The sequence below is a fragment of the Chionomys nivalis genome, chromosome 23, assembly GCF_950005125.1.
Source record: "Chionomys nivalis chromosome 23, mChiNiv1.1, whole genome shotgun sequence".
In the NCBI taxonomy this organism is placed as follows: domain Eukaryota; kingdom Metazoa; phylum Chordata; class Mammalia; order Rodentia; family Cricetidae; genus Chionomys; species Chionomys nivalis.
In genome coordinates, this window is record NC_080108.1 from 8,579,675 (window position 1) to 8,601,193 (window position 21,519).

At 44.9% G+C, this 21,519-nt stretch overlaps 1 protein-coding gene across 1 annotated transcript in view; it reads left to right on the plus strand.

The window, feature by feature from the left end:
- The first annotated feature begins 1,905 nt into the window (after window positions 1–1,905).
- The window catches only part of Prcp (prolylcarboxypeptidase), a 48,864-nt gene continuing 29,250 nt past the window's right edge, over window positions 1,906–21,519 (plus strand). The window contains exon 1 of the mRNA XM_057756173.1: window positions 1,906–2,171. Coding sequence (XP_057612156.1) covers window positions 2,010–2,171 — 162 coding nt within the window. The 5' untranslated portion in view covers window positions 1,906–2,009. The remainder of the gene's footprint in view (window positions 2,172–21,519) is intronic.

The window sequence follows — 21,519 nt, forward strand, 5'->3', positions numbered from 1 at the left end:
TTTGAATAGTTTTCTTAACACCTATGATCGCCTTCAAGGCCACATACAAGATCTAACTTTTCAAAAGGCAGTCAGAAGGAGCTCAGAGCCAGCCTTTGCCATGAAATGCTGTTACCCCAACTCAAAACAAAACAAAAAACAAAACTAAACAAAAATCTTTGCAAACTAAGAAATAAGAAATGAGTCAGAACAAGCCTGGGGTGTGGATGGGAATAAGCAAATGTCTGGAGGGTTGGGGAGAATCCAGTGACGTGGCCTGAACGGACTGTGATATTCGGGGTTTGCTCTCCCACACCGAGAGGTGTGTGTGTCGGTATGGATGGCAAGGTCTAGCGCTGAAGGTGGCGAGGCAGGCAAGGCTAAAGGGTTTCTAACCTAAGGAATTTGGACTTAAAACATCGGAGGAAACAGGAGCATTTCAAATAATTTAAACGGGGATTACCTTGGTCAAATATTTCACCTATTTTCCTGGTCATTCGGGGGATGGATAAGCAGGGGAAACGGTTGGAAGCCGACTGCCACAGCTCGGCAACGGGGACAGCTTCGATTATGTCAAGGGCAGCTCTGGGGAGAGCAGGATTTCAGATGAGATACGAGAGACCAACGAGTCTGGAAATCTTTCAATGTCTGCATGGCGCGCATTACTCCGCTAAACATTATCTCTAGGCAATCAAAGCTATCCGAGGAGAAAACAAACCAACAAAAATCTGTGCCAGCACGACTCTGCACGACAGTCTGAATCTCCCTGGAGAAAGTCGAGCCTTTTCCTGTCGGGGCTTCTGGGCCTCTACTGCAACAGTAAATGCCGCTAAACCTTCGCCAAGGTACACGAAAATGACTGACTTTTCCCTCCAACCCCGGTTCCGCCCTTTACGGCGACGGAATCCTGAACAAATTCGTCCCTCGGGGACCTCTTTCTGCAGCTTCTCACCTGAGGTAAAGAATCGGGACGAGCCCGGGAAACCGTGAAGCGACGCCGGCTCCTCGGCCTCAGCGGCTCGCCGACGGCCAGCACTCGAATCTCCCGCGTTCCCTTCCGCCGGAAGTACCGCCTTGACGGAGCTCCCCGAGAGCCAATCAGAGCAGGGCACCGCTGAGGCGGGCCGCTTCTCCGGCGAGCGCCCCTTCGGGTCAGGCTGCGGGTGGAGACGGCTCTGGAGGGACGTTCCTCCGGCGGACGTGGTGCCGCGGGGTGGGCAGCAGGGGGCGCTGTCGGCGAGGGAGCCGCCGTCGCGGTCGGCCGGGCGGGGCCTGCAGGGGTTGCTCCGGTTGGAGGGGAGGCGTCGTCTGCACGGACGACCCGGCGGGCTCGGAAGGGATGGGTTGTGCGGGGGACGCGGAGGACGGGGTGGCCCGAGGACTGAGTCTCCACACGGGGCGGGCGCTATGGAGGCGAAGAGCCGGAATAGCCTGCAGGAGGGCAGAGCCATCTGCGAACTTTTTTCCATTTCCTGCTGCCCGAGAGACCTAGGGCCGATCGAGGACTTGTTTCCTGATCGAAGCACAAATGACAGTCGTACACGGTCTGCAGGGTTGCTGTGCTGGTTGAGCGAGAGGTCGCGTGTGTGTTGTCATGCCTGGTGAAGACTGTCAATCTCTCTCTCTCTCTCTCTCTCTCTCTCTCTCTCTCTCTCTCTCTCTCTCTCTCTCTCTCTCTCTCTCCCCATTATGTAGGATTTGCGGGGACAGTGTGAAGGTGACTATAAAGGCAGAAATATGGCGTGACCTAGAGAAGCGATAGGCTTCGGGGAGCCATAGATGAGGACGGGGCAAAGCCCTGCGGGATAAAGGCCGACGTAGACGTTGACCGCAGTGGAGGTGGGCGGGGAGGAAAGGGTGGCGGCGGCGGCAAAGCCGGTGGGGTCAGGAGCTGCCAGGCTTTGGGTGTCCCGGAGGGAGGAGCTAGTCTGCAGCGGGCGGAGCTCCGAGCTGGGCCCGGCTTAGGCTGGGCGCTCTGGCCGGTGGCCCTCTTTCTCTAGCTGCCCAGCCTGAGGCTGCCAGCTTGAGCCATGGGCTGCCGGGCTCTCCTGCTCCTGCCTTTCCTATCACTTGGGGCCGCCACGACGATCCGGTCTGGGCTAAAGACCCTCGGCAGCCTGCACTTGCCAACCAACCCCACATCCGACCCTGCCGTAGCCAATAACTACTCAGTTCTTTACTTCCAACAGAAGGTAAGCGGAGGCTGGGAAGTAGGGGTTCCAAGTCCCAAGTACCAACCGCCCGTAACTTGCTTGGCTAGTAAAGCTGAATGGAGACCGCCGCCCACCTCCAAATTCAGACTCTAATGCTTAGGACTTACTTTGGTTTTAGTTTACAGCTTCTAGAGGGTAGCCTTAAGCCCTAATTTAAAATTTATCAATAAAAATGTTTCCATGTTCCCCAACAAAGACCAAAAGAAATTTCTTCCTCCAGTTCTGGAGATTTGGGTTACATTAAAAAAAAAAAAAATCACACTTCACAACCAGCTCTCAGAGGATGCCTGAGAAAAACTCTTTATTTTTCCTTGACCAAAACCAAATTATGGAGACTAACCTTGTGTCCAGGTCTCTGAGCCGGAATTTTAGTGTGTGGTGACTTACCTTGATCTCTAGTTCTCTGAACACGAATTCTAATGTACCTTCTATATAATGCCAGCACCGTAAAGCGCCAGCCTGCTTTCTTCACTAAACTGCTCCTCTCGCCGGGCGATGGTGGCGCACGCCTTTAATCCCAGCACTCGGGAGGCAGAGGCAGGCGGATCTCTGTGAGTTCAAGGCCAGCCTGATCTACAGAGCTAGTTCCAGGACAGGCTCCAAAGCCACAGAGAAACCCTGTCTCGAAAAACAAAAAAAAAACAAAAAACAAAAAACAAAAAAATCAAAAAAACTGCTCCTCTCAGTTGAAATGTTACCTCTGGAGGTTGAAGGTCTGTACCCAGATCTGAGGTGTGCTAGGATCAGGTCTCTGCTCTTTCACTTGAGTCCGCCGTTTTAAGCCAGACTTCTCCAGTGCCTTTGTACTTGGCGTACCAGTCTCAGTGTTAAAGTACCCGTGTCCTCTGAAATGACAAGGAACCCTATATATATTTCCGGGAGTCGCTGTAGGCTTGAATGTGCAAGGTGCTGGGTTTAGAAAAAGAATCCAAGAGCCTGAGCTTGGCTTTAGAACTCTCAGCAAGCTCTGGCCTATGGGATCTGAACAGGTTACAGTTAGTTTCTTGACTTACTGGAGGCTCTAGTGACGGTGAAATGAAGGCGGGTAACACTCCCCTAGCAGAGGAGCTGTCTGAAGTTGGCAGGTATCCATGCCTGATGATAGACGGGAAGTTTGAATAGGAGTCTGGGGAAGAGGAATAGCATGGGGTTGTAGAACAGTTTAATTTTGAAGTTAAAAAAAAAAACCCTAGAAATTTGGGTTTATAAAAAAGAGAAACTGTTGTAATTTTAGCAGAGGTAGCAGAGTTTTTCTGAGGCAGCTCCTTTAGTCTCCTGCAGTATAGTTCCTCATTTGTACATCGAGAAGGTGGAGTCAAGAGAAACCCTTTCTGTGGAGCCAGCTGCTGTGGAGGCTAGCTGGGTCTTGCTGGAATGAAGGCTGTGTTAGGAACCCTGGGAACTCCTCTTTCCCTGCCCCCCACCCTTGAAGTGTTCTGCTTCTATCTGCTCTCTTTATACTGGGATTTAAAAATAAACACATTTTTTTTGTTCGTTATTGTAAAAAACAAAATTGTACTCGGGGCCTTTCACCCTTGAACTACCCCTAATCTTTGTACTGGCACTTTTTAGTGTTTTGTTACACACATGTAACTCTTTATAGCTTCTAGTTTTTAGCAGGAAAGTTAGGTGGCAGGGTATAGAACATGTGGTCTCTGGGGAGTAATGCATGGGGGAACAGAAGGGCGGAGGGATAGAGTGATGCTAATTTGTTTTCCTTTGTCCTCTCTTCTCTCTCTCTCTCTCTCTCTCTCTCTCTCTCTCTCTCTCTCTCTCTCGTGTGTGTGTGTATGTTAAGTTACACTAGTGAGCGCACATATGAATCGGGGAGGAGGAGGTAGGTGTCATGCACCATCACTCCCTGCCTTATTCCCCTGAGACAGGTTCTCTTATTGAACCTGGAAGTTTAGCAGGCTATTAGTCCCAGTGATCCCCCTGTCTTTACTCATTGGGGTTGCAGGGAAGTGTGGGGCCATGGCTGGCTTTTTATGTGGGTGCTTTGATCTGAACTCAGGTCCCTATGTGCTCACACCAAATGCTCTTACTCACTGAGCCGTTCCCCCATCCCCTCTACTGTTTAATATAATTTTTTTTTTTTTTTTGGTTTTTCGAGACAGGGTTTCTCTGTAGCTTTGGAGCCTGGCCTGGAACTAGCTCTTGTAGACCAGGCTGGCCTCGAACTCCCAGAGATCTGCCTGCCTCTGTCTCCCGAGTGCTGGGATTAAAGGCGTGTGCCACTACCGCCCGGCTTGTTTAATATAATTTAAGACCTTTAAAAGATACTTTCAGCAGTTGGCAAGTATGTTTGACTTTACTCAGTAAAACTTCATACTGTAGACTTGAACAGAGTTTAGACCGTCAGACACTTTTACTGCCATGTCTGCTTTATGTGGTGCTGGGAATTAGACCCGGGACTTTGTGCATGTCAGCCAAGCACCAACTGAGCTACATCTCCACCCCATTTATACTTTTTTTGTATGTGTAATTGTGTGTTATATGTACATGTTCGTGTGGGTGTGTGCATGTGGTGTGTACACCTGTACATATGTGTGGATGTTTGCAGGAGTTTTCTTCCTCAATTGCTCCCCATCTAACTTTGTGGTACAGGATTTCTCACTGAATTCAGGCTAGCTGGCCCATGAACTCAAGAGATTTCCCTGTTTCTGCCTCCTAAGCTCTAGGATTATAGGCCAAAGACATGTTTTTTAGAGAGCGTGAGTATGGGGGAGATTCAGAATTCAGGCTCTTTACTGATAGCCATCTGCTTAGCCCCCACTTACACAAATCTTTTTTAAAAAGATTTATTATAGTGTTCTGCCTGCATGTACTCCTGCTCACCAGGAGAGGGCACCAGATTTCACTATAGATGGTTCTGAGCCACCGTGTAGTTGCTGGGAATTGAACTCAGGACCTCTGGAAGAGCAGCCAGTGCTCTTAACGTCTGAGCATCTCTCCAGCAACTTGTAATTCTTAATTAAAGTCTATTTTTTTTTTTTGATTTTCGAGACAGAGTTTCTCTGTAGTTTTTGGTGCCTGTCCTGGAACTAACTCTTGTAGACCAGGCTGGCCTCGAACTCACAGAGATCTGCCTGCCTCTGCCTCCCGAGTGCATGCACCACCACTGCCCGGCTAAAAGTAGAACAAGGCTCCAAGGCAATATGTCATTGTAGGTGTAGGTGGCAAAAAATGTCTTAGCAAGCAAGGCAGATGTGTAAATAGGAGCAGAATCAAGGGTCACCTTGACCCCCGGCACAAGGAACAGCTTCTTTCTGCCAGATTTCTTAATTCTGCCTGTGCCCAAAAGGGCGTTTTTATCTCCTCGAATTTCTTATCTCTTATTTCTGCTCAAGTACTTTATCCATGTGGTTGCTCAGTCGTTGGCCTAACTCAGGACTGTTGTGATTATGTCTCTTCTGGAACCTGCTGGTCATCTGCACCCAGCTGTATTCCCCTTAACTGTCAGCCAGCATTTCTGTCTGTCTCTCGTTCCAGCGTGGACCTCATGACCACTGGCTCCTGCAGGCCTTCCCCAGCTTCTTCCTTATTTGTGGGGTGAGCACATCAGTGGGCTGGGGTATTTTGATGTATGTTCATCATTTCAGTTCTGCTTTCTGTTCCTGTTTGTGGTTCCCCTTCTCAGCTTTTGCCCCAGAGACCCATGTCCACTAAAATGCAGCTGTCAGGAGCTGCTTGCAAGAGGATATGGATAATTATCTTTTCCCTCTCTTTCCCCTCGTTTTTGGTTTCTGTTGCTGACCTTCCCTTGGACCTGGAGCACAGCTAATGTTGTATGAATTGTTAACTGTTGCTATGTTTGACGATGGAGTTGTTTCTGGATGGAGTGTTGGAGCTCATGGAGCTGGCCTCTTAGGGATGATGTGCTTGATCTACATGGTGGAGGGCAGGGAGCTGGGTGGAAGTTAAACATGGTAATAATTAGCAGCACAAGCTCTAGAGACAAACAGCTTTGGAATGAATTCTGGTTTTGCCCTGAGTAAACTGATGAGCTGCTCGGACGTAGCCCCTGTCATATCGTTAGCAAGTGGTAATAACTGTACTGCAGACCTCACGGGTTTGTTAGGAATGTGCTGATGTGTGCACACTCTAGCATGCAAAGTGCTTTTCTAGCAGTGCGAACCACTGGCCAGTCAGTAACAGCTAAGCAATAATTATTTTTTATCTTTCTGTTGCTTAATGCTTTAATTTACTTCTTTCCACCCAGAATAATATATTTAACGATTCCTAATAGCTAAAATTGTTATTCTGAGAAATGTGAAAATCTCTTTGAACCTTTTCTATTGCATTTTATTTGAAACTCTTGTTTTATAAGCTTACAGGATTGTAGCAAAGGGATTAATGCTTTCCTTTCTTGAAATAATTTTTTTTTATCAGGTAGACATGTAAAAAGAATACCAAACTATTTATGTTTTTTTTTTCCTCTATGCTATTTTGAGTTTTGGCAAAATGTGAAGGGAAAATTTGGTAATGGACATTGTTAGAATGACCTTTTATTAATCAGACTACTAAAATGGTAATTCTTTCTAGTAGCTGAGTGCCTACTGTTTTATCAGCTGATATTAAAATATGAATGAATGAGATGAATGTAATTTATGCCCTGGCAATGCTGATGCATGCGTGGGCACCCTGTAAATGGCGGTTCTGTTTCAGGGTCTAAGTTAATGAGGACAACTCTTCCTCAAGAGGGCATCATATCTCATTACAGATGGTTGTGAGCTACCATGTGGTTGCTGGGAATTGAACTCAGGACCTTTGGAAGAGCAGGCAGTGCTCTTGACCGCTGAGCCATCTTTCCAGCCCATGTTAAAATACTACTAAATACAAATCAACTTTAGGGTTTTCACTGTTGGCACATTTTGTGCTCTATGGGGTTTAGACACAGAACACTTCATTCTTCTGGAATCATCCCTTCCACTAACTTGTGACCTGGTCTTGGCCAGTTTCTTAACTTTCTCAACTATCCTTTACTAACCTTTGGAATGAAGTTGGCTGTGCCCATTGCTAATGCACCTTGAATTCTGCCCACCGAGTGCCTCTAGCCTCGGTGCTCTGCATGAGGACAACAGGGTGGCACAGGTTCTGGGTTTAGCCGTAATGTTCATTGCCCTTGGTGAGTTGCTCCTAGGCAGTATTTTCATCCTGACTTTGAAGGAGATATAAATACAACTAACTACAAAGTACATTTCAATTCAACATTTGTCATTTCTACTACTGTATATTTGTGGCTTCTGTTTACTTGGTTGTAAGGCCAGTTGGAGAAGAAAGAGCATCAGTAAGGAAAAGTCCTTATGGTATGTCTTATTTATCCTGGCTTCTAATGCCTTGTACAGTGCTACCACATGGTAGGTAGGTGTTTGCCCCCACCCCCTTTTGAGATGGAGTCCTGCTGCCAATTATATATTGACTTAGATATTGAGATCCTCTTCCCTCAGACTCCCTGATGAGATCACAGGCAGATACTTGATTTACATGGTACAGATCATTAAGAAACTTTGAATTTAAAAAATTGACCACAAATTAAAGTGAAAAAAGCAGAAGAGTAAAATGAAATATAGAGCATGTGTCTAGAATATTGGTATTGTAGAAATCTGCTGGTACTTACTGAGAGCTTTATGTGTTTTAGGTAATATGGTGACTATTTATTAGTAAACATTCACTTATTTAATCCTGATAGCCATACTGTGAGTAGAGGCTACTACTATCCTACTTGATAGGGAAGAGTACTGTGTTGTGTGTTGTTTTTGCTCTTTACTCTTTTGGCTTTTTGGGGGGTCCACCACCCAACCCCCAAATAAATCACACATGGCAACTTATTCTTACTTAGTAATGACTGGCCTTAGCTTGGTTGTTTCTTTCCAGCCTTTGTAACTTAAATTATCCCAACTATCTTTTGTCTCTGGGCTTTTTCCTTTTCTTACTTCTGTATATCTTACTCCATGACTGGCTGAGAGGCTGGGTTGCTGGCCCCTGAGTCCTCCTCTCCTTGTTCTCTCATTCCTTGTTCTTTTCCTCAGTTCTCCTTCTGTTTATCCTCTCTGCCTACCAGCCCCGCCGATCCTTGCTCCTGCCTCACTATTGGCCGTTCAGCTTTTTATTAGACCATCAGGTGTTTTAGACAAAGAATCACAGCGTCATAGAGTTAAATAAATGCAGAATAAACAAAAGTCACACACCTGAAAATAATATTCCCTGACAGTACTCCTTCAAAAAGGTTAAGTCACAGGACCGAGTGTGGGGTCTCTGCAAACCCCAGGGCTAGCAGAGTCATGATCTGCATGAGGCATCAGAAATCCGGGTCAACACTACTTAGATGGTGTTGGTTTAGAGTCTGACACTCAGCAGTTTATTTTAGTCATATTTAAATTAAGCACAGCAGAATTTTGGAAAAAAGTTTCTGATGATAATTAACAATCCCATGTATACAACAAAGTTTAAGACATGTTTACATTGAAACTCTTTGCAAACTCTTTGGCCTCTTCTATAAAGATGGGTACTGTTGCTGGGTGGTGGTTGCATATGCCTTTAATCCCAGCTCTCGGGAGGTACAGGCCGGCAAATCTCTGTGAGTTTGAGGCTGGCCTGATCTACAGAGTGAGTTCAAGGACAAGCTCCAAAGCTACACAGAGAAACCTGTCTCAAAAAAAAAAAAAAAAAAAAAGATGGGTAATGTTAACTCAGAAACAATGGTCAAGATAAAGAGTATAGGGAAAATGACTGAGATAAACCTAATAGACTGTGGGTGAGTCAGGCTTGGCCTGGCCTCACAGACAGAACAGAAGTCACCTAGGCTATTGTAAAGTACAAGTTACATTTCCCATGCTGATGGATTTTATTGACTGAGAAGAATGCCTCTAAAGATAAAGGTCTAGGGAGGAAGAGTCTGGGGCAGCCAGGTGTGGCCTGGCCCTACAGATGGCACACGTCACCAGACTTAATTATATCCATTCCCAGCTTTGTGGGCAGAAAACAGACAACCCATGTGTTTGAACTATTCTGCTTCTCTGGCACTACAAGAACCTTGTGCCTTCTAGTTATATATTTGTAACATTTTGTTTTTCTGGAAAAACTCCAAAGAGTCACTCTCTTATTTTGTAATGCCTGTCAGAATAAGCCAGGTTGTGCTGCTATAGTAAAACCCCCAAACTTCAGTGACCTCATGTAAGATAAACATATCCGTCTTACTGTATTTCCAATGTAATGAGCAAGGGGCTGACTGAGCCTTCCTTTCAGCATGTGTTTTCATGATGACTGGAAAAGTATAAAAAGAGACCATGGAAAGTCAAGTACATGCTCCACAGAGAACTTAACACAGATTATTTCTTTTTCACAGTTTCTTGGCTTGGGCTGCTTAATCAATGGTACTAGCCACAGAGTAGAGAGACAAGAAGTTTTGGAGCGCCTTGAGGTAGAGATAGTACTCATGACTGCTGTACTCGGTCATTTACCCACCCACCAGTCCACATGCTGAACATGGACCAGTGTCTTTCATAATCAGGGTAGGAAGGTAGAAAGGGGGACAGACTGCATGGGAACCTTGACTATTGTAAAGAATTGAGCATCAACAGTAGCAGAGTGACATATGTTTTCAACAGATGCGATCTGGCTATTGTGTTAATGGACTATGGAAGAGAACTGGTGGAGCAGAAAGAGCAGGCTACTGAAAAGGATCCAGATGTCAGTGTTGGATTAATTAGTAGACTGGTAGCTGAAGTGTGAGAAGGGTTAAGGTCAGGAATTCCTTTGAAGATACAGTAGAGAGGTACAGTTGACGTACAGATGTGGACTGACAGGTAAGTAGAGGTTGATGGTTCCATGGTTTCTTGACCCGAAAGGATTGGAAGATGAAATTGTCATTTACTAAGATGGGGAAAGCTTCGGGAGGAGTAAGTTTGGGGATGGGAGGAGACGTAGAACTTGTTCCTAGACTTGCTATTTGAGTCAGGAGTTCATTTGAAAGGTGGAGCAGGAAACATTTGAGCCTCTTAGTATGCAGATAAGCTGTAACGTCACGGATGGCAAAGAACAACCGAGGAGGCAGCGAAGATGTTTTCTTGTAGATGCTCATCCTAGCTGGGCATGGTGAAGAGCGCTTGCATTTCCTGCCACTCAGGAGGCAGGGGTGGGAGGAGCACTTGGTGACCTGGCCAGCCTAGATCACTCAGTGCGACAGGGCCGTAGAGTATGTCAAGGGTATGATTGCAGCCACTGGCCATGGTATTTCAGCCATGTGAGCAGGGGGGTCAGGATGAGTGGCATGAAGGACAATCGTGAGGTTGAAGGGTTTAGGGATTCATGGTAGAAATAGTAAGCTTCAATGAAAGAAGAAAGATGAATGCCTGACATTTCAGAGTACTCAAGATTGGAGTTACTGGGAATGACAAGATCTAGGAATTGAAGAAGAGGTAGTGATCAAGTAGAAGACAAAATTATTGGAAGATGGAAGAAAATGCAGCAAGATAAATGAAAAAAAATTCAAAGGTGTTTCATGGAATGGTAGTAAACAAGGTACTCATGTGGAAGAGGGGAAAAGAACAGGTCACTGGTGATTGTACGAGAGGGCTGGCAAGGTTGGCTAGTTCCATGACGACATGTTAGCACAGGAGCTGGGGAAGAAGAAGGAAGACTTAAAAACAAAGAGAAGGCCACCCCAACTCAGGGAGCAGTAATGGGATGATACTGAGAGCCACACCATCACTTGACAGGACCCAGTGCGCTCACAAGTTTGTCTATAACTGCACAGAGTGAAGGGTGGTTTAACTGATGGAAAATCAGCAGTCGGTGAAATATCATCTGTACTTTCTACTTCTCAATATCTTTCAAATTACAATGAATCATGTAATGATCAGTTTAAAAAGGTATAATAAAAGTTTGCTTTGTTTTGACTGACAGGCAGTATGTGATAGCGTTGGAGCCCAGGCCTGCGCACTCTGAGCCCATCAGTACCATGGCCCTGACCCGGGTAGACGTAGTCTCTCTTGTCTCTCCTTTACTGTGCCCCACAGCAGCTTCGCACCTGCTCTCTTTTACTTTCTTGTCCTCTGTTTACAACCAGGACAAGGATTAATAAAAGGAGGGAAAAAAATGTGTCCTTTCCTACCTCATTTCTCTATGATTACAAGAGGAATAGAGGGGAAGAACCAGTAAGAAAGATTGCCAAGAGGGTGTGTCTGAAAGGGAGTGAAAGCCACAGAAATCTGACCAGAGCTTTCATTTGCTCCAACCCTTTGACCTCTCCCATCTGTCTGCTTTTAGTCTGACAGCAGCAGCAAGATGCTCACACACTTACTCCCATGGTTACTCCCACGGTTTCCCCCACGGTTCCGTGTCCCCCCCCCCTTCCCCCGCAGCTGCCTTTAGGCCATGGTCAAACCCTTTCTAGGTGGTCTCTCACCTCAACTGTTCTGCGCCCAGTTTAATTTTCTCCTCCCTGTGTCCACCCCCCCAACACAAATAATCCCAGTCGTAAATAATAGATACTATTTGAGTTATTTCTGTGTGCCAGGCAGTGTTCCAAGCACTTCAGTCATTTTCAAAGTGGCCCTATCTTGGTCCTAATATCTCTAGTTTATTCATGAGGAAATGGAACCACAGGAGTTAGCTATTTTAATCACTATTCCAGTCTGCCCCCCTGATATTTCTATGTGAAGTTTCTTATAGGTTTGACTTTTTCTCCGCAGACTAATTATTACAAAACATTTGAGGATATGTTTATATACGTTAAGCATGGCTTTGGACACAGCAGTTTGACTTCTCCTTGAGAGCTCATTTTCTGCCTGGGCCATAAAAATATAACAAGCTAAGAAGATTATAGCTGGGGGACTGGAGCAATGGCTCCGTGGTTACATATAGGCTGCTCTGTCAGAGGACCAGGATTCAATCCCTAGCACCCACATGGCTGCTCACAACCATTTAACCTTGTTCCAGGGGTCTAATGTCCTCTTCTCTTCTCCAAAGGTACTTCACACACGTGCACAGAATACATGAGGGCAAAACACCTATACACACAATGTAATTAAAACAATTACACTTGGAATGGTTATCTTGAAACAAATATGTGGGAGGGGTGGTGTGTTTATGTGCCTATGTGCCTGTGTGCGAGGACAGTTTCTCGGAGGAAAGGACCTTGGACCTGAGCAGAAAGAAAACCCGAGAACCTGAGGTGTCAGTTATTTTGGACTCTTCTTTCTCTTGTGATCTTTGCACTTGTGATGTTAGTGTTGATCCCATCTGTCGTCTATTATCTTCATTTGTGTACCCCCACTGTTGTAACCCCATTGCTGTGACACCCTAACTTCTGGAAAACAAGACCAGTTGGTTGTCTCCGGAGATCCCTTTCTACTCTTGTCCCCATGGGTCACATTCATCATCTAACTCAAGTCACTCTTCTGCTCAGAATGTGCCAGGGTTTCCTATTGTTTGCTGTATTAAGAGCACTAACCTGGGTTTAGCTTGGTGTCTCGTGCCTGTAATCCTAGCACTTGGAAGACCAAGACTGGAGGGTTGACATGAGTTCAAGTCAGCTTGAACTACGGCGTGAGACACTGTCTTAGGCCAAGGGAGGAATGGCGGCGGGGAGGGTGGGGGAGAACAGAATCTGGTTGCATTGATGGGTTTTCACTCTGTGCCTAGAGTTTCTAATCTGCTCTGCACACACGTTCATTCCTTTCCCGTCTCTGTTCCCGGCCCACACTGTTACCTTCCATTGTCTCTCGGTTAGCCTTTCCTGCCCTTATCAGCCTCATCCACTCATCCGTTTCTAAAGCTCCCTGGCAGACACTGCCCTTTTCTGGTGGTAGGTGTCTTATCTTGCCTTATGTTAGGGTATTTGCTTTGTACCCTTCTGTTAGTGCCCCTGCCCCTTTGTTTTTGAGATAGATTCTCAGTGCATATAGGCTCAAACTGTGATCCACCTGTCTCTGCATCCACCGTGCCTGGTTTACAGGGTGTGCCGCCATACTTGACTTGTATTCCTTTTGAAAAACTGGACCATTTTTTTTGACATCACCTGTGCTCTCCCATGGCACCGCACATTATTGCACTTAGCATATATTGTCTCCACAACTCTTGTTAATCTGTAGCTCGTGCTCTTCCTCTTGTCTACATCGATATACACTGAAGTAGGAAAGAGCCGTTTGTATGGAGATGGTGATAGCTACGTAAATTTATGTCTAGCTTTTGTTTCTTCTTGATGAACTAATTATCAGATAAAAAGGTCTATTTGTTTTCACTGTGCTCCTCTTGACAGTCCTCAAGCTGTCCCTAGAAGTTTATTTTAGTCCTCCTTCCAGCTCACCTACAAGGAGATTCAGATGCTGACAATTAATTTGCTGCTTTTCTTCCTTTGGCATATAGATTGTAGCTGTTGATAGGGTGAAAATTAAAATATTAAGAAAAAGGTGGTCCAAGGAGCTTTCTCAGTTAAGTGCTTGCTTTGGAAGCTTGATCCCTAGAAACTCATGTTTCAAAAAAAAAAAAATGAGTGTCATGGTGTATGCTTGTCATTCCAGCACAGGGAGGCGGAGACAGGAGCATCCCTTGGGCTTGTCGGCTGGCTAGCCAGCCCTGCCTGTTCGGCTAACTCCAAGCCAGTGAGAGACCTTGTCTCAAAATAAGGTAGACAGGTTTTGAGGAGTGACATATGAGGTTGTTCTCTGGTTTCTACACATGGATGCAAACACACATACACACAATAAACCAAAAAAGAAAAATGCCTTCTTAAAGGTCATTGCTGGCAGGGGGTGTATCTCATTGGTGGAGTTTGTACTTAGCATGGTCAAGACATGTATGTGTGTACACATGTACATGCGTGTGTGCGCACACACACACATTTAAAAATACTTGTATGGTTGCTAATTGTCTCCCAAGTGCACTAGAGAACTAAAGCAAATATGATTTTGTTAAAACACAAGGCTAATTTTGTAGAAATCTTCACTTGTCCTCACATGCACTCCTCACTCAAGTTGTTGTGCTAACACTGGTGAGAACCGGTCTCCAGCTAGTCCCGCCTCCGCCAAGCCCATGGTGTCATGCATCTTCCTACTCACATTTTATAGGCGGACATGTCAGGAAAACCCAGGTTGTTAACCCAGGGAGCTTCCTTTGAGCAGTGCTGCATTTAGTTCGTGCTGTTTGGAGATGAGAAGAAAACCTTCCTTTGCTCCCCGAAGGTCTACTGGAATAAATTAGAACACAGATGAAATTGGAGGAAATATACACAAATCAATGAACATGCACAGGGAATATCACAGGAACATGACCTCTGATAATTCAGTATGATTCAGGTACTTACTCTGGAAAGGATGTGAGGTTGTTGACAACTTGGAGGGCTCCTAATCTGAAGACAGAAATGAATTAGCTTGTAAAATGTTTCTCTTTGGAATTAGGATGAGTCTAAGGGACAGGCATTATCTGGTGATGAAATTAATTCCCCAGTCTCCCTTTTGTTATAGATAGTGAGATTTGAGATGGGGCTCTGGGGTCCCAGCAATGGTGGAGATTCTGTCCCCGCAGAAGGTCTTTCATGTCCTCCAGTCCCTTCTAACTCCTTTCTCTTCCCACTATGTTATATAGCATTGTGGCTTTGAGAAAATGCTTTTAAAAGTTATTAAGTTTTAATAAGTGCCATTATTACTAATTCACATTCTTTTCCCCACCATGTGTGTTTTGTGTGTGTGTGTATGTACACACACACACACTTTGATACAAGTGTCATTTAGGGAAGTATTCTATAGGAGTCCACAGATGAGAAAAGGCGTGCTGTATTGGTCTACACCCAGTAAGTCTGGCCAACTACACTGTGGTTTAATTACCCCATTTAAACAAAGCACTACAGGCCAGACAATGACTCTGACTCATCAGATAGGAAAGTAAGGAAGTACTTGTTATTCTTGGTCGATTTTTATTTCTGTGTAGTTTGAGGCAGGGTCATGCTGCAGACACTGTCCTTTTAAACACTAGGAAATCTCTGCCACTTCCTGAGGCTGATGGCTTCTTCCTCTGAGGGAGCAGCTCAAGGGACACAGCAGGGAAAAGCAGGGCGACAGCTCTCTTGTCCTTGGTGCTGATGGACTTCCTTTCTTTCCCTTGACCTTTGTCTTTTTATGACAATGAGAAGTTCCTGCTAAGAGGGGACTTCTGTTTGCCCAAGCCTGTGCTCTAATTTCTAAGGCATGACCACTCTTTATAAGGCAGGAGCCCATGGATACTAATTTATACACATGTATTTCTGATCCTGGGTGCATCTGCCTTGATCTTACTTGTCTGAGGACCTGGAAATTCTGTAGCACCAAGGTTCATCTTTCTGAACGCACAGCTCACAAGTACAGGCAATTCTAGGTGAGGACATGCATTCCCTGGCTTGACTTGTATGTTCTAAGCCATCTTTCCTTCACCTTCTAAGAAGTCTTGACTCTCCACCTTTGCTCAGTTTTGGAGAACTGAAATAATAATGCAAGTGATTTTTAAGCTCTACCTAAAGACCTTGATGAAAACTGGCTTTGGTTCTTCAGGTTGAACACCTTAAGACTAAATGCTTATATTCCCTAACATCCTTCCCTGATACAGGTATCCCAGACTAGTAAAGTTTATAACAAGTATTAGTGTGTTTACAATCCTTTCTAAAAACAGCTCTGCTATTTTTCCTGTCTCTCTTTGCCTAGTCACTGGGGACTGACTGATTTTATCATCTTCACAGCTATCCCCCAGATCTAGCTACTGTAGGCTTTCACGATTTCTTCCTGGTTTATACCCGCCTCTTCACGGCAGTGCCTTCCTTTCTTGCAGTGCTCGCCCGTCAGCTTAGGACCTTGCTGCAAACTAGGCAAATGCTGTGCCACCAAGCCACTCCCCAGCCTCGTTCATGCCACTTGTTTACATTACTCGGGGTTACCTCCTGTTCCATGTAACTCCAGATTACATTATAATATCTTTTCAGTCTCTCTGTTCTTCCACCCCCAGACTAGCTTCTCCCTTCTAGTCCAGCCTTACTGGACCTCGCTTCAGTTTTAATTTTCCTCCAAGACTCTCTCCAACTGACCTGGCCAGGAGGAGCTATCTTTCTCCACACCACCCTGCAATTTACTGTCTTGGTATCCACCAGGCTGCTAAATGTGCTCTAGTTTATGAGACTGTCCGACCTGTAATTATTTCTTGGAATGTGATTTAACAGGTAGTTGTTCTTTATATAGAGTTGTACTCACAGGGGCATAATGCACTTTGACTTTCTACTAAGATAAAAATAATTTGAAAACTTGTAGGTTGGTTATGCAGTATGCACTTTTGTTTAAAAGATGCCATGACCCAATAAATTGATTTTATAGTTCACTATTATCTTTTTTTTTTTTATTAATTAATTTATTTAATTATTAAAGATTTCTGCCTCTTCCCCGCCACCACCTCCCATTCCCTCCCCCTCCCCCAATCAAGTCTTCCTTCCTCCTCAGCCCAAAGAGCAAGCAGGTTTCTCTGCCCTGTGGGAGGTCCAAGGACCACCCACCTCCATCCAGGTCTATTAAGGTGAGCATCCAAACTACCTGGGCTCCCACAAAGCCATTACGTGCAATAGGATCAAGAACCCATTGCCATTGTTCTTCAGTTCTCAGTAGTCCTCATTGTCCATTATGTTCAGCGAGACCGGTTTTGCCCCATGCTTTTTCAGACCCCGGCCAGCTGGCCTTGGTGAGTTCCCAATAGAACATCCCCATTGCCTCAGTGTGTGGGTGCACCCCTCGCGGTCCTGAGTTCCTTGCTCGTGCTCACTCTCCTTCTGCTCCTGATTTGGATCGTGAGACTTCAGTCCAGTGCTCCAATGTTGGTCTCTGTCTCTGTCTTCTTTCATCGCCTGATGAAGGTTAATATTCAGGGGGATGCTTATATGTTTTTCTTTGGGTTCACCTTCTTATTTAGCTTCTCTAGAATCACGAATTATAGTCTCAATGTCCTTTATTTATGGCTAGAAACCAAATATGAGTGAGTACATCCCATGTTCCTCTTTTTGGGTCTGGCTTACCTCACTCAGGATAGTGTTTTCTATTTCCGTCCATTTGTATGCAAAATTCAAGAAGTCATTGTTTTTTACTGCTGAGTAGTACTCTAATATGTATATATTCCATACTTTCTTCATCCATTCTTCCATTGAAGGACATCTAGGTTGTTTCCAGGTTCTGGCTATTACAAACAATGCTGCTATGAACATAGTTGAGCATATACTTTTGTTGTAAAACATTGTCCAGCTCATACAAAGATAAATGTTTCTCATAATGGCAAAATAAGGCTAGGAACGGGCCTACCACAGGGTGAGCCTAAGATAAGAACATAAGGTTGGAAAGAAATGTGTGAGGATGGGAATTCAGAGGAGACACAATTAATGGTGAAAACAACTTCCTCTGCAGGAAAATGGTTCTGTTTGAGGAAAAGAGACTTTGGCATTTATCTCTTAGACAAGCTCCACAGGGAAAATTAAGGGGGCATCAGGAGCAAAAAGAGCCCCTCACTCTAGAGTCTAAGTGAACTTTCTCACCAGCTGATAGTCGAGAGTGTTGTTATAACTAGGAGAGTTTATTGTAAACCTTGCCTCCGTAGTGACAATATTTTTATAAAGACATTTACAAAAAGGATTCTTAGGTTTATGTGGGGAGGTGCGGGCAAGGAAGGGAGGAGAGAATGGGATTTAGGGAGGCCTAGCCGGAGTTAAGATGTATGTAAAGCTGGAAACAATCCTGACACTTGCTAAGTTAATTTAAAACTTAATAAAAAAAGTTTGGCTGGAGATACCCTGGGCAAATGGCTAATGCTGCTCTTAGAAGCGGCTTTCATTAAGTGAAAATCCCAGTGTTGGAGTGGACTGCCTCCCTGTGAGTCGGTCAGGGCGGCCCTCAAGCTTCCAAACATTGTGGGCCAATGCCGTGGCTGTCGGTTTCTCTCCACAGCCAGATTATAAGACCCTCCGGCTGAAGAAGCCACTGCTTACAGGACACAGAGAGAACAAACTGGAGCAAGATGGAGGCTTCCTTCCAGCCTGCTAGCCTTCATGATTTCAGAGGTGCCACCCAGGTTAGTGTGTACTCTTTGTGCAGAGCTACTAGCTGGCCAGAGCCACTAGTCTAGTAGTGGCAAGTCTGCTGTAGGAGAAAGCAACCTTTCTGTTGTTCGTTCCAAAGGAGAGGCTCCACTTCTGGGTCTATAAACCCCGGGAAAGACCTTGTCTAGGGAGGTCAGATTCCTCCGTGGGGAAGCTGCTGATGCTGGGTGGATGAATGGGCATGACGTAACTGTCAAATTGCATCCTTAATAATTGTGTTTATGCTTTGTAGAGTAATACTGCCATCAGCTTTGCTCAGAGAAGGTTTTTTTTTTTTTTTTTTTAACAGTGGAAAGCAGTAACTGCAGAGACTCATAACTCGTCAAAGAGCTGAGAATCAGTAACTGTTGAATGCTTAGGCATGAACAAGACATCTCTATTGCCCTGTCCTAGCCTCTGGGAAAACTGCAGAAGAGGGGTGGAAAGAATGTAAGGAAGGATTGTAGTTGGGCACAGCATGGCAATTGGACTTCAGAACTCACAGAAACTGCAATTATCTGCACAAAATGGGGTCCATGTCCCTCCTCATGAAGCCCCACCCTCCCCCCCTGAGGATTCATCAGTAATAATGGCTTATAGAGGAGGAAGAAACATTTTCTCTAGTGGCATAGGTGCTGGAAAGGTGCCCCTGTTCCTGTAACATGTAGCCCTAGTGAAAAACATTGGGTCATTACGAAGAAAATGGGCAAAGCACTTGTCATGCAAATATGAAGACTTTAGTTTGAATCCCCTCAGCTCAAAAAAAGCCAGGGGTGGCAGTGCCTCTATAGTCCCAGGGCTTCTACGGCAGAATAGGAGTTGGAGACAGGAAAACCCTGCAATCTTGTGTACCAGCTTAGCCAAGTCTACACAATGCTGAAAAAGCAAAGAGACCCTGTTTCAAGATGCAGTGTGAGGCTTACCGACCAGTCATCCTCTGACTTCCGTACATAAGCTGCAGCACGTGAGTGCCCTTCTCCACAGGTGCAATGTGAAAGTAGAAGGGGTACTAACCGGGAAAGCAGAGAGGGTCACGGGAGTGAGCATTAGACAGGAGAGGTAACAGGTGAGCGTGATAACAAATGCAGCACAGACTGTATAAAAATCATATACACGTAATGGCAAGACTCTCTTTGAATCCCCACACCCTTCTCAGGTATGTATCAGATTTTTCCTAGGTGCCTTTCTCTTAATGACTGAATATAAACTTCAAATAAAACTTTTCTATGGCAAAGTCATAAATCCTAGCCTTGCCTGTGTAGAGGCAAAGTATCTGAAAAGACCTGTTCAGGATGCTGAGTGGTCCATTGGGCAGTGTCTCCTGCTCCGTACTCCCATGGGCCAATAGTTTACAGATCTTCCTTGCCAAAGCTTTCCTTTTGTTTTTAACAAGGGCAGGTGTATGACACACATTTCCATCCTCTAGCCTTCCTCGGGCTCTTGATTTCTCTTTCTTGCTCTCCCTCAGTGTTCACGTGCTTGTTTACCTGCAGGACTTGTTGAAGTTTTCTGACTTGCATGTGGAGAGAGGAGAGCAGGATCTCATCTATTCTGAGGATGACTAAAAGTGGTCATTCAACAATGATGAGCTCCAATGATGAGGCATGGAGGAAAATCTCACTGGCAAATGATGGTGATTGCCATCTCATGGCGGGGTGCCAGCACTGTAGTTTTCAAGGGAGGGGATGCTTTACTAAGTATAAATGGCAGACTAATTATGGTACCTTAGTCAGCTTACCTCTGAATGTGCCACTTCGTTTTTTCTCTTGGAGTTTATACTAGCAGAGTTGTAAGCCATGCTTGCTTTGTTTTATTCGGGTGCTGAGGCTCAAACCCAGGGCTCTGATGCTAGGCTATCCTATCCCTTCTTTGACCTCTGTGATGCTCTGTCAGAAGAAAGCTGTGGATTTGATGGCGTGCTCACCTTTCCTGTGGTCTGCCGCCAGACACTAGGCACCGTGAACACAAGACCATGTGCATCTTGTTCACCCACACATTTCTGCTGATTGTCCCATGGCAGTGACTCAAGAAACGCGTGTCCCGTTGATGTGTTTAGCCAGTGACGGCCATTTGTTTGTACATCCTATTAACTCTGGGCAGTTGTCATCAAAGATGTTGGTGTAGTGCCAGCACACCTGAAAGTCATCAAAGGAAGCCACAGGGTCTCTTTTGAACTTGCTGTGATTGTTCTAAGTTTTGGTTTAGCTGAGGATGTCCTCTGCCCTTCCTTTATCTTTTTTACAGTGCTCCAAACAATGCGTAGTCTGTAGAGTATATTTTTAAGGTGATGATAAGAAGTCCCTGGAGGTCATTTTATAGTGAATCAGTATTGAAAATTGGATGTCGGAGTTCCCCGGGAGGAAAAGAACTTAGGATTGCTTTCTTTAGTTGCTTCCTTTGGCGGATACTGCTCATGTGGGGACTTGGTAAAATTCATCCCCCTCCCCATATCCTTTAAAAGTCATGCACTTTTCAGTGTGACACAATAGTGTTTTTAGTACAATCATCTACAAGGAAAGCATTGCATGTTTTCTAAATTAGTGTGTGTCGCAAGTTTGATTTGCAGAGGATTCTCCCAGGGCAAGGATGATTCATATTTTAGCATCATGAGATAGTATTGTTCTTGCATGTTCTTCCTTAACACATACAGTTTCTCGGTTGAGGATAAAGGTCAGTGGTAGAGCAATTTCCTGGGAAGCATGGTGCTTGCTCCCCAGTCCCCATCTTGATTTTGTTAGTTGCCCTACTGAAATAAAGTATATACTGTACTGGTCCCCTTCCTGCCACATTCACTTTCCCTTCTGCTGTCATGTAAAATATCTTCACCTATCTATATAGATATTTGAATCTAAACTATGCATTTAAGAGAAAACAGGCAATACTTGTTCTTTTTGTCCACATCACCTTCTCTTGTTCTCCATTCTCCTTAAATCCCCCTCTTCCACTCAAATGATCCCCCCCCACATATATATCAAAACTAGGTTGTGTGTATGACAAAAAGCAAGTAACATTTACATTTATCTGGGTCTGATATATCTCACTTAACCCAGTGGTTCTCAGCCTTTCTAATTCTGTGACCCTTTAATACAGTTCCTCATGTTGTGGTGACCCCCAACCATAAAATTATTTTCATTGCTATTTCCTAACTGTAATTTTACTACTGTTATGATCATAATATAAATAACAGATATTTCTGATTGTCTTAGGCAACCCCTGTGAAAGGGTTGGTTGACCCCCATAGAGATTCTGGTC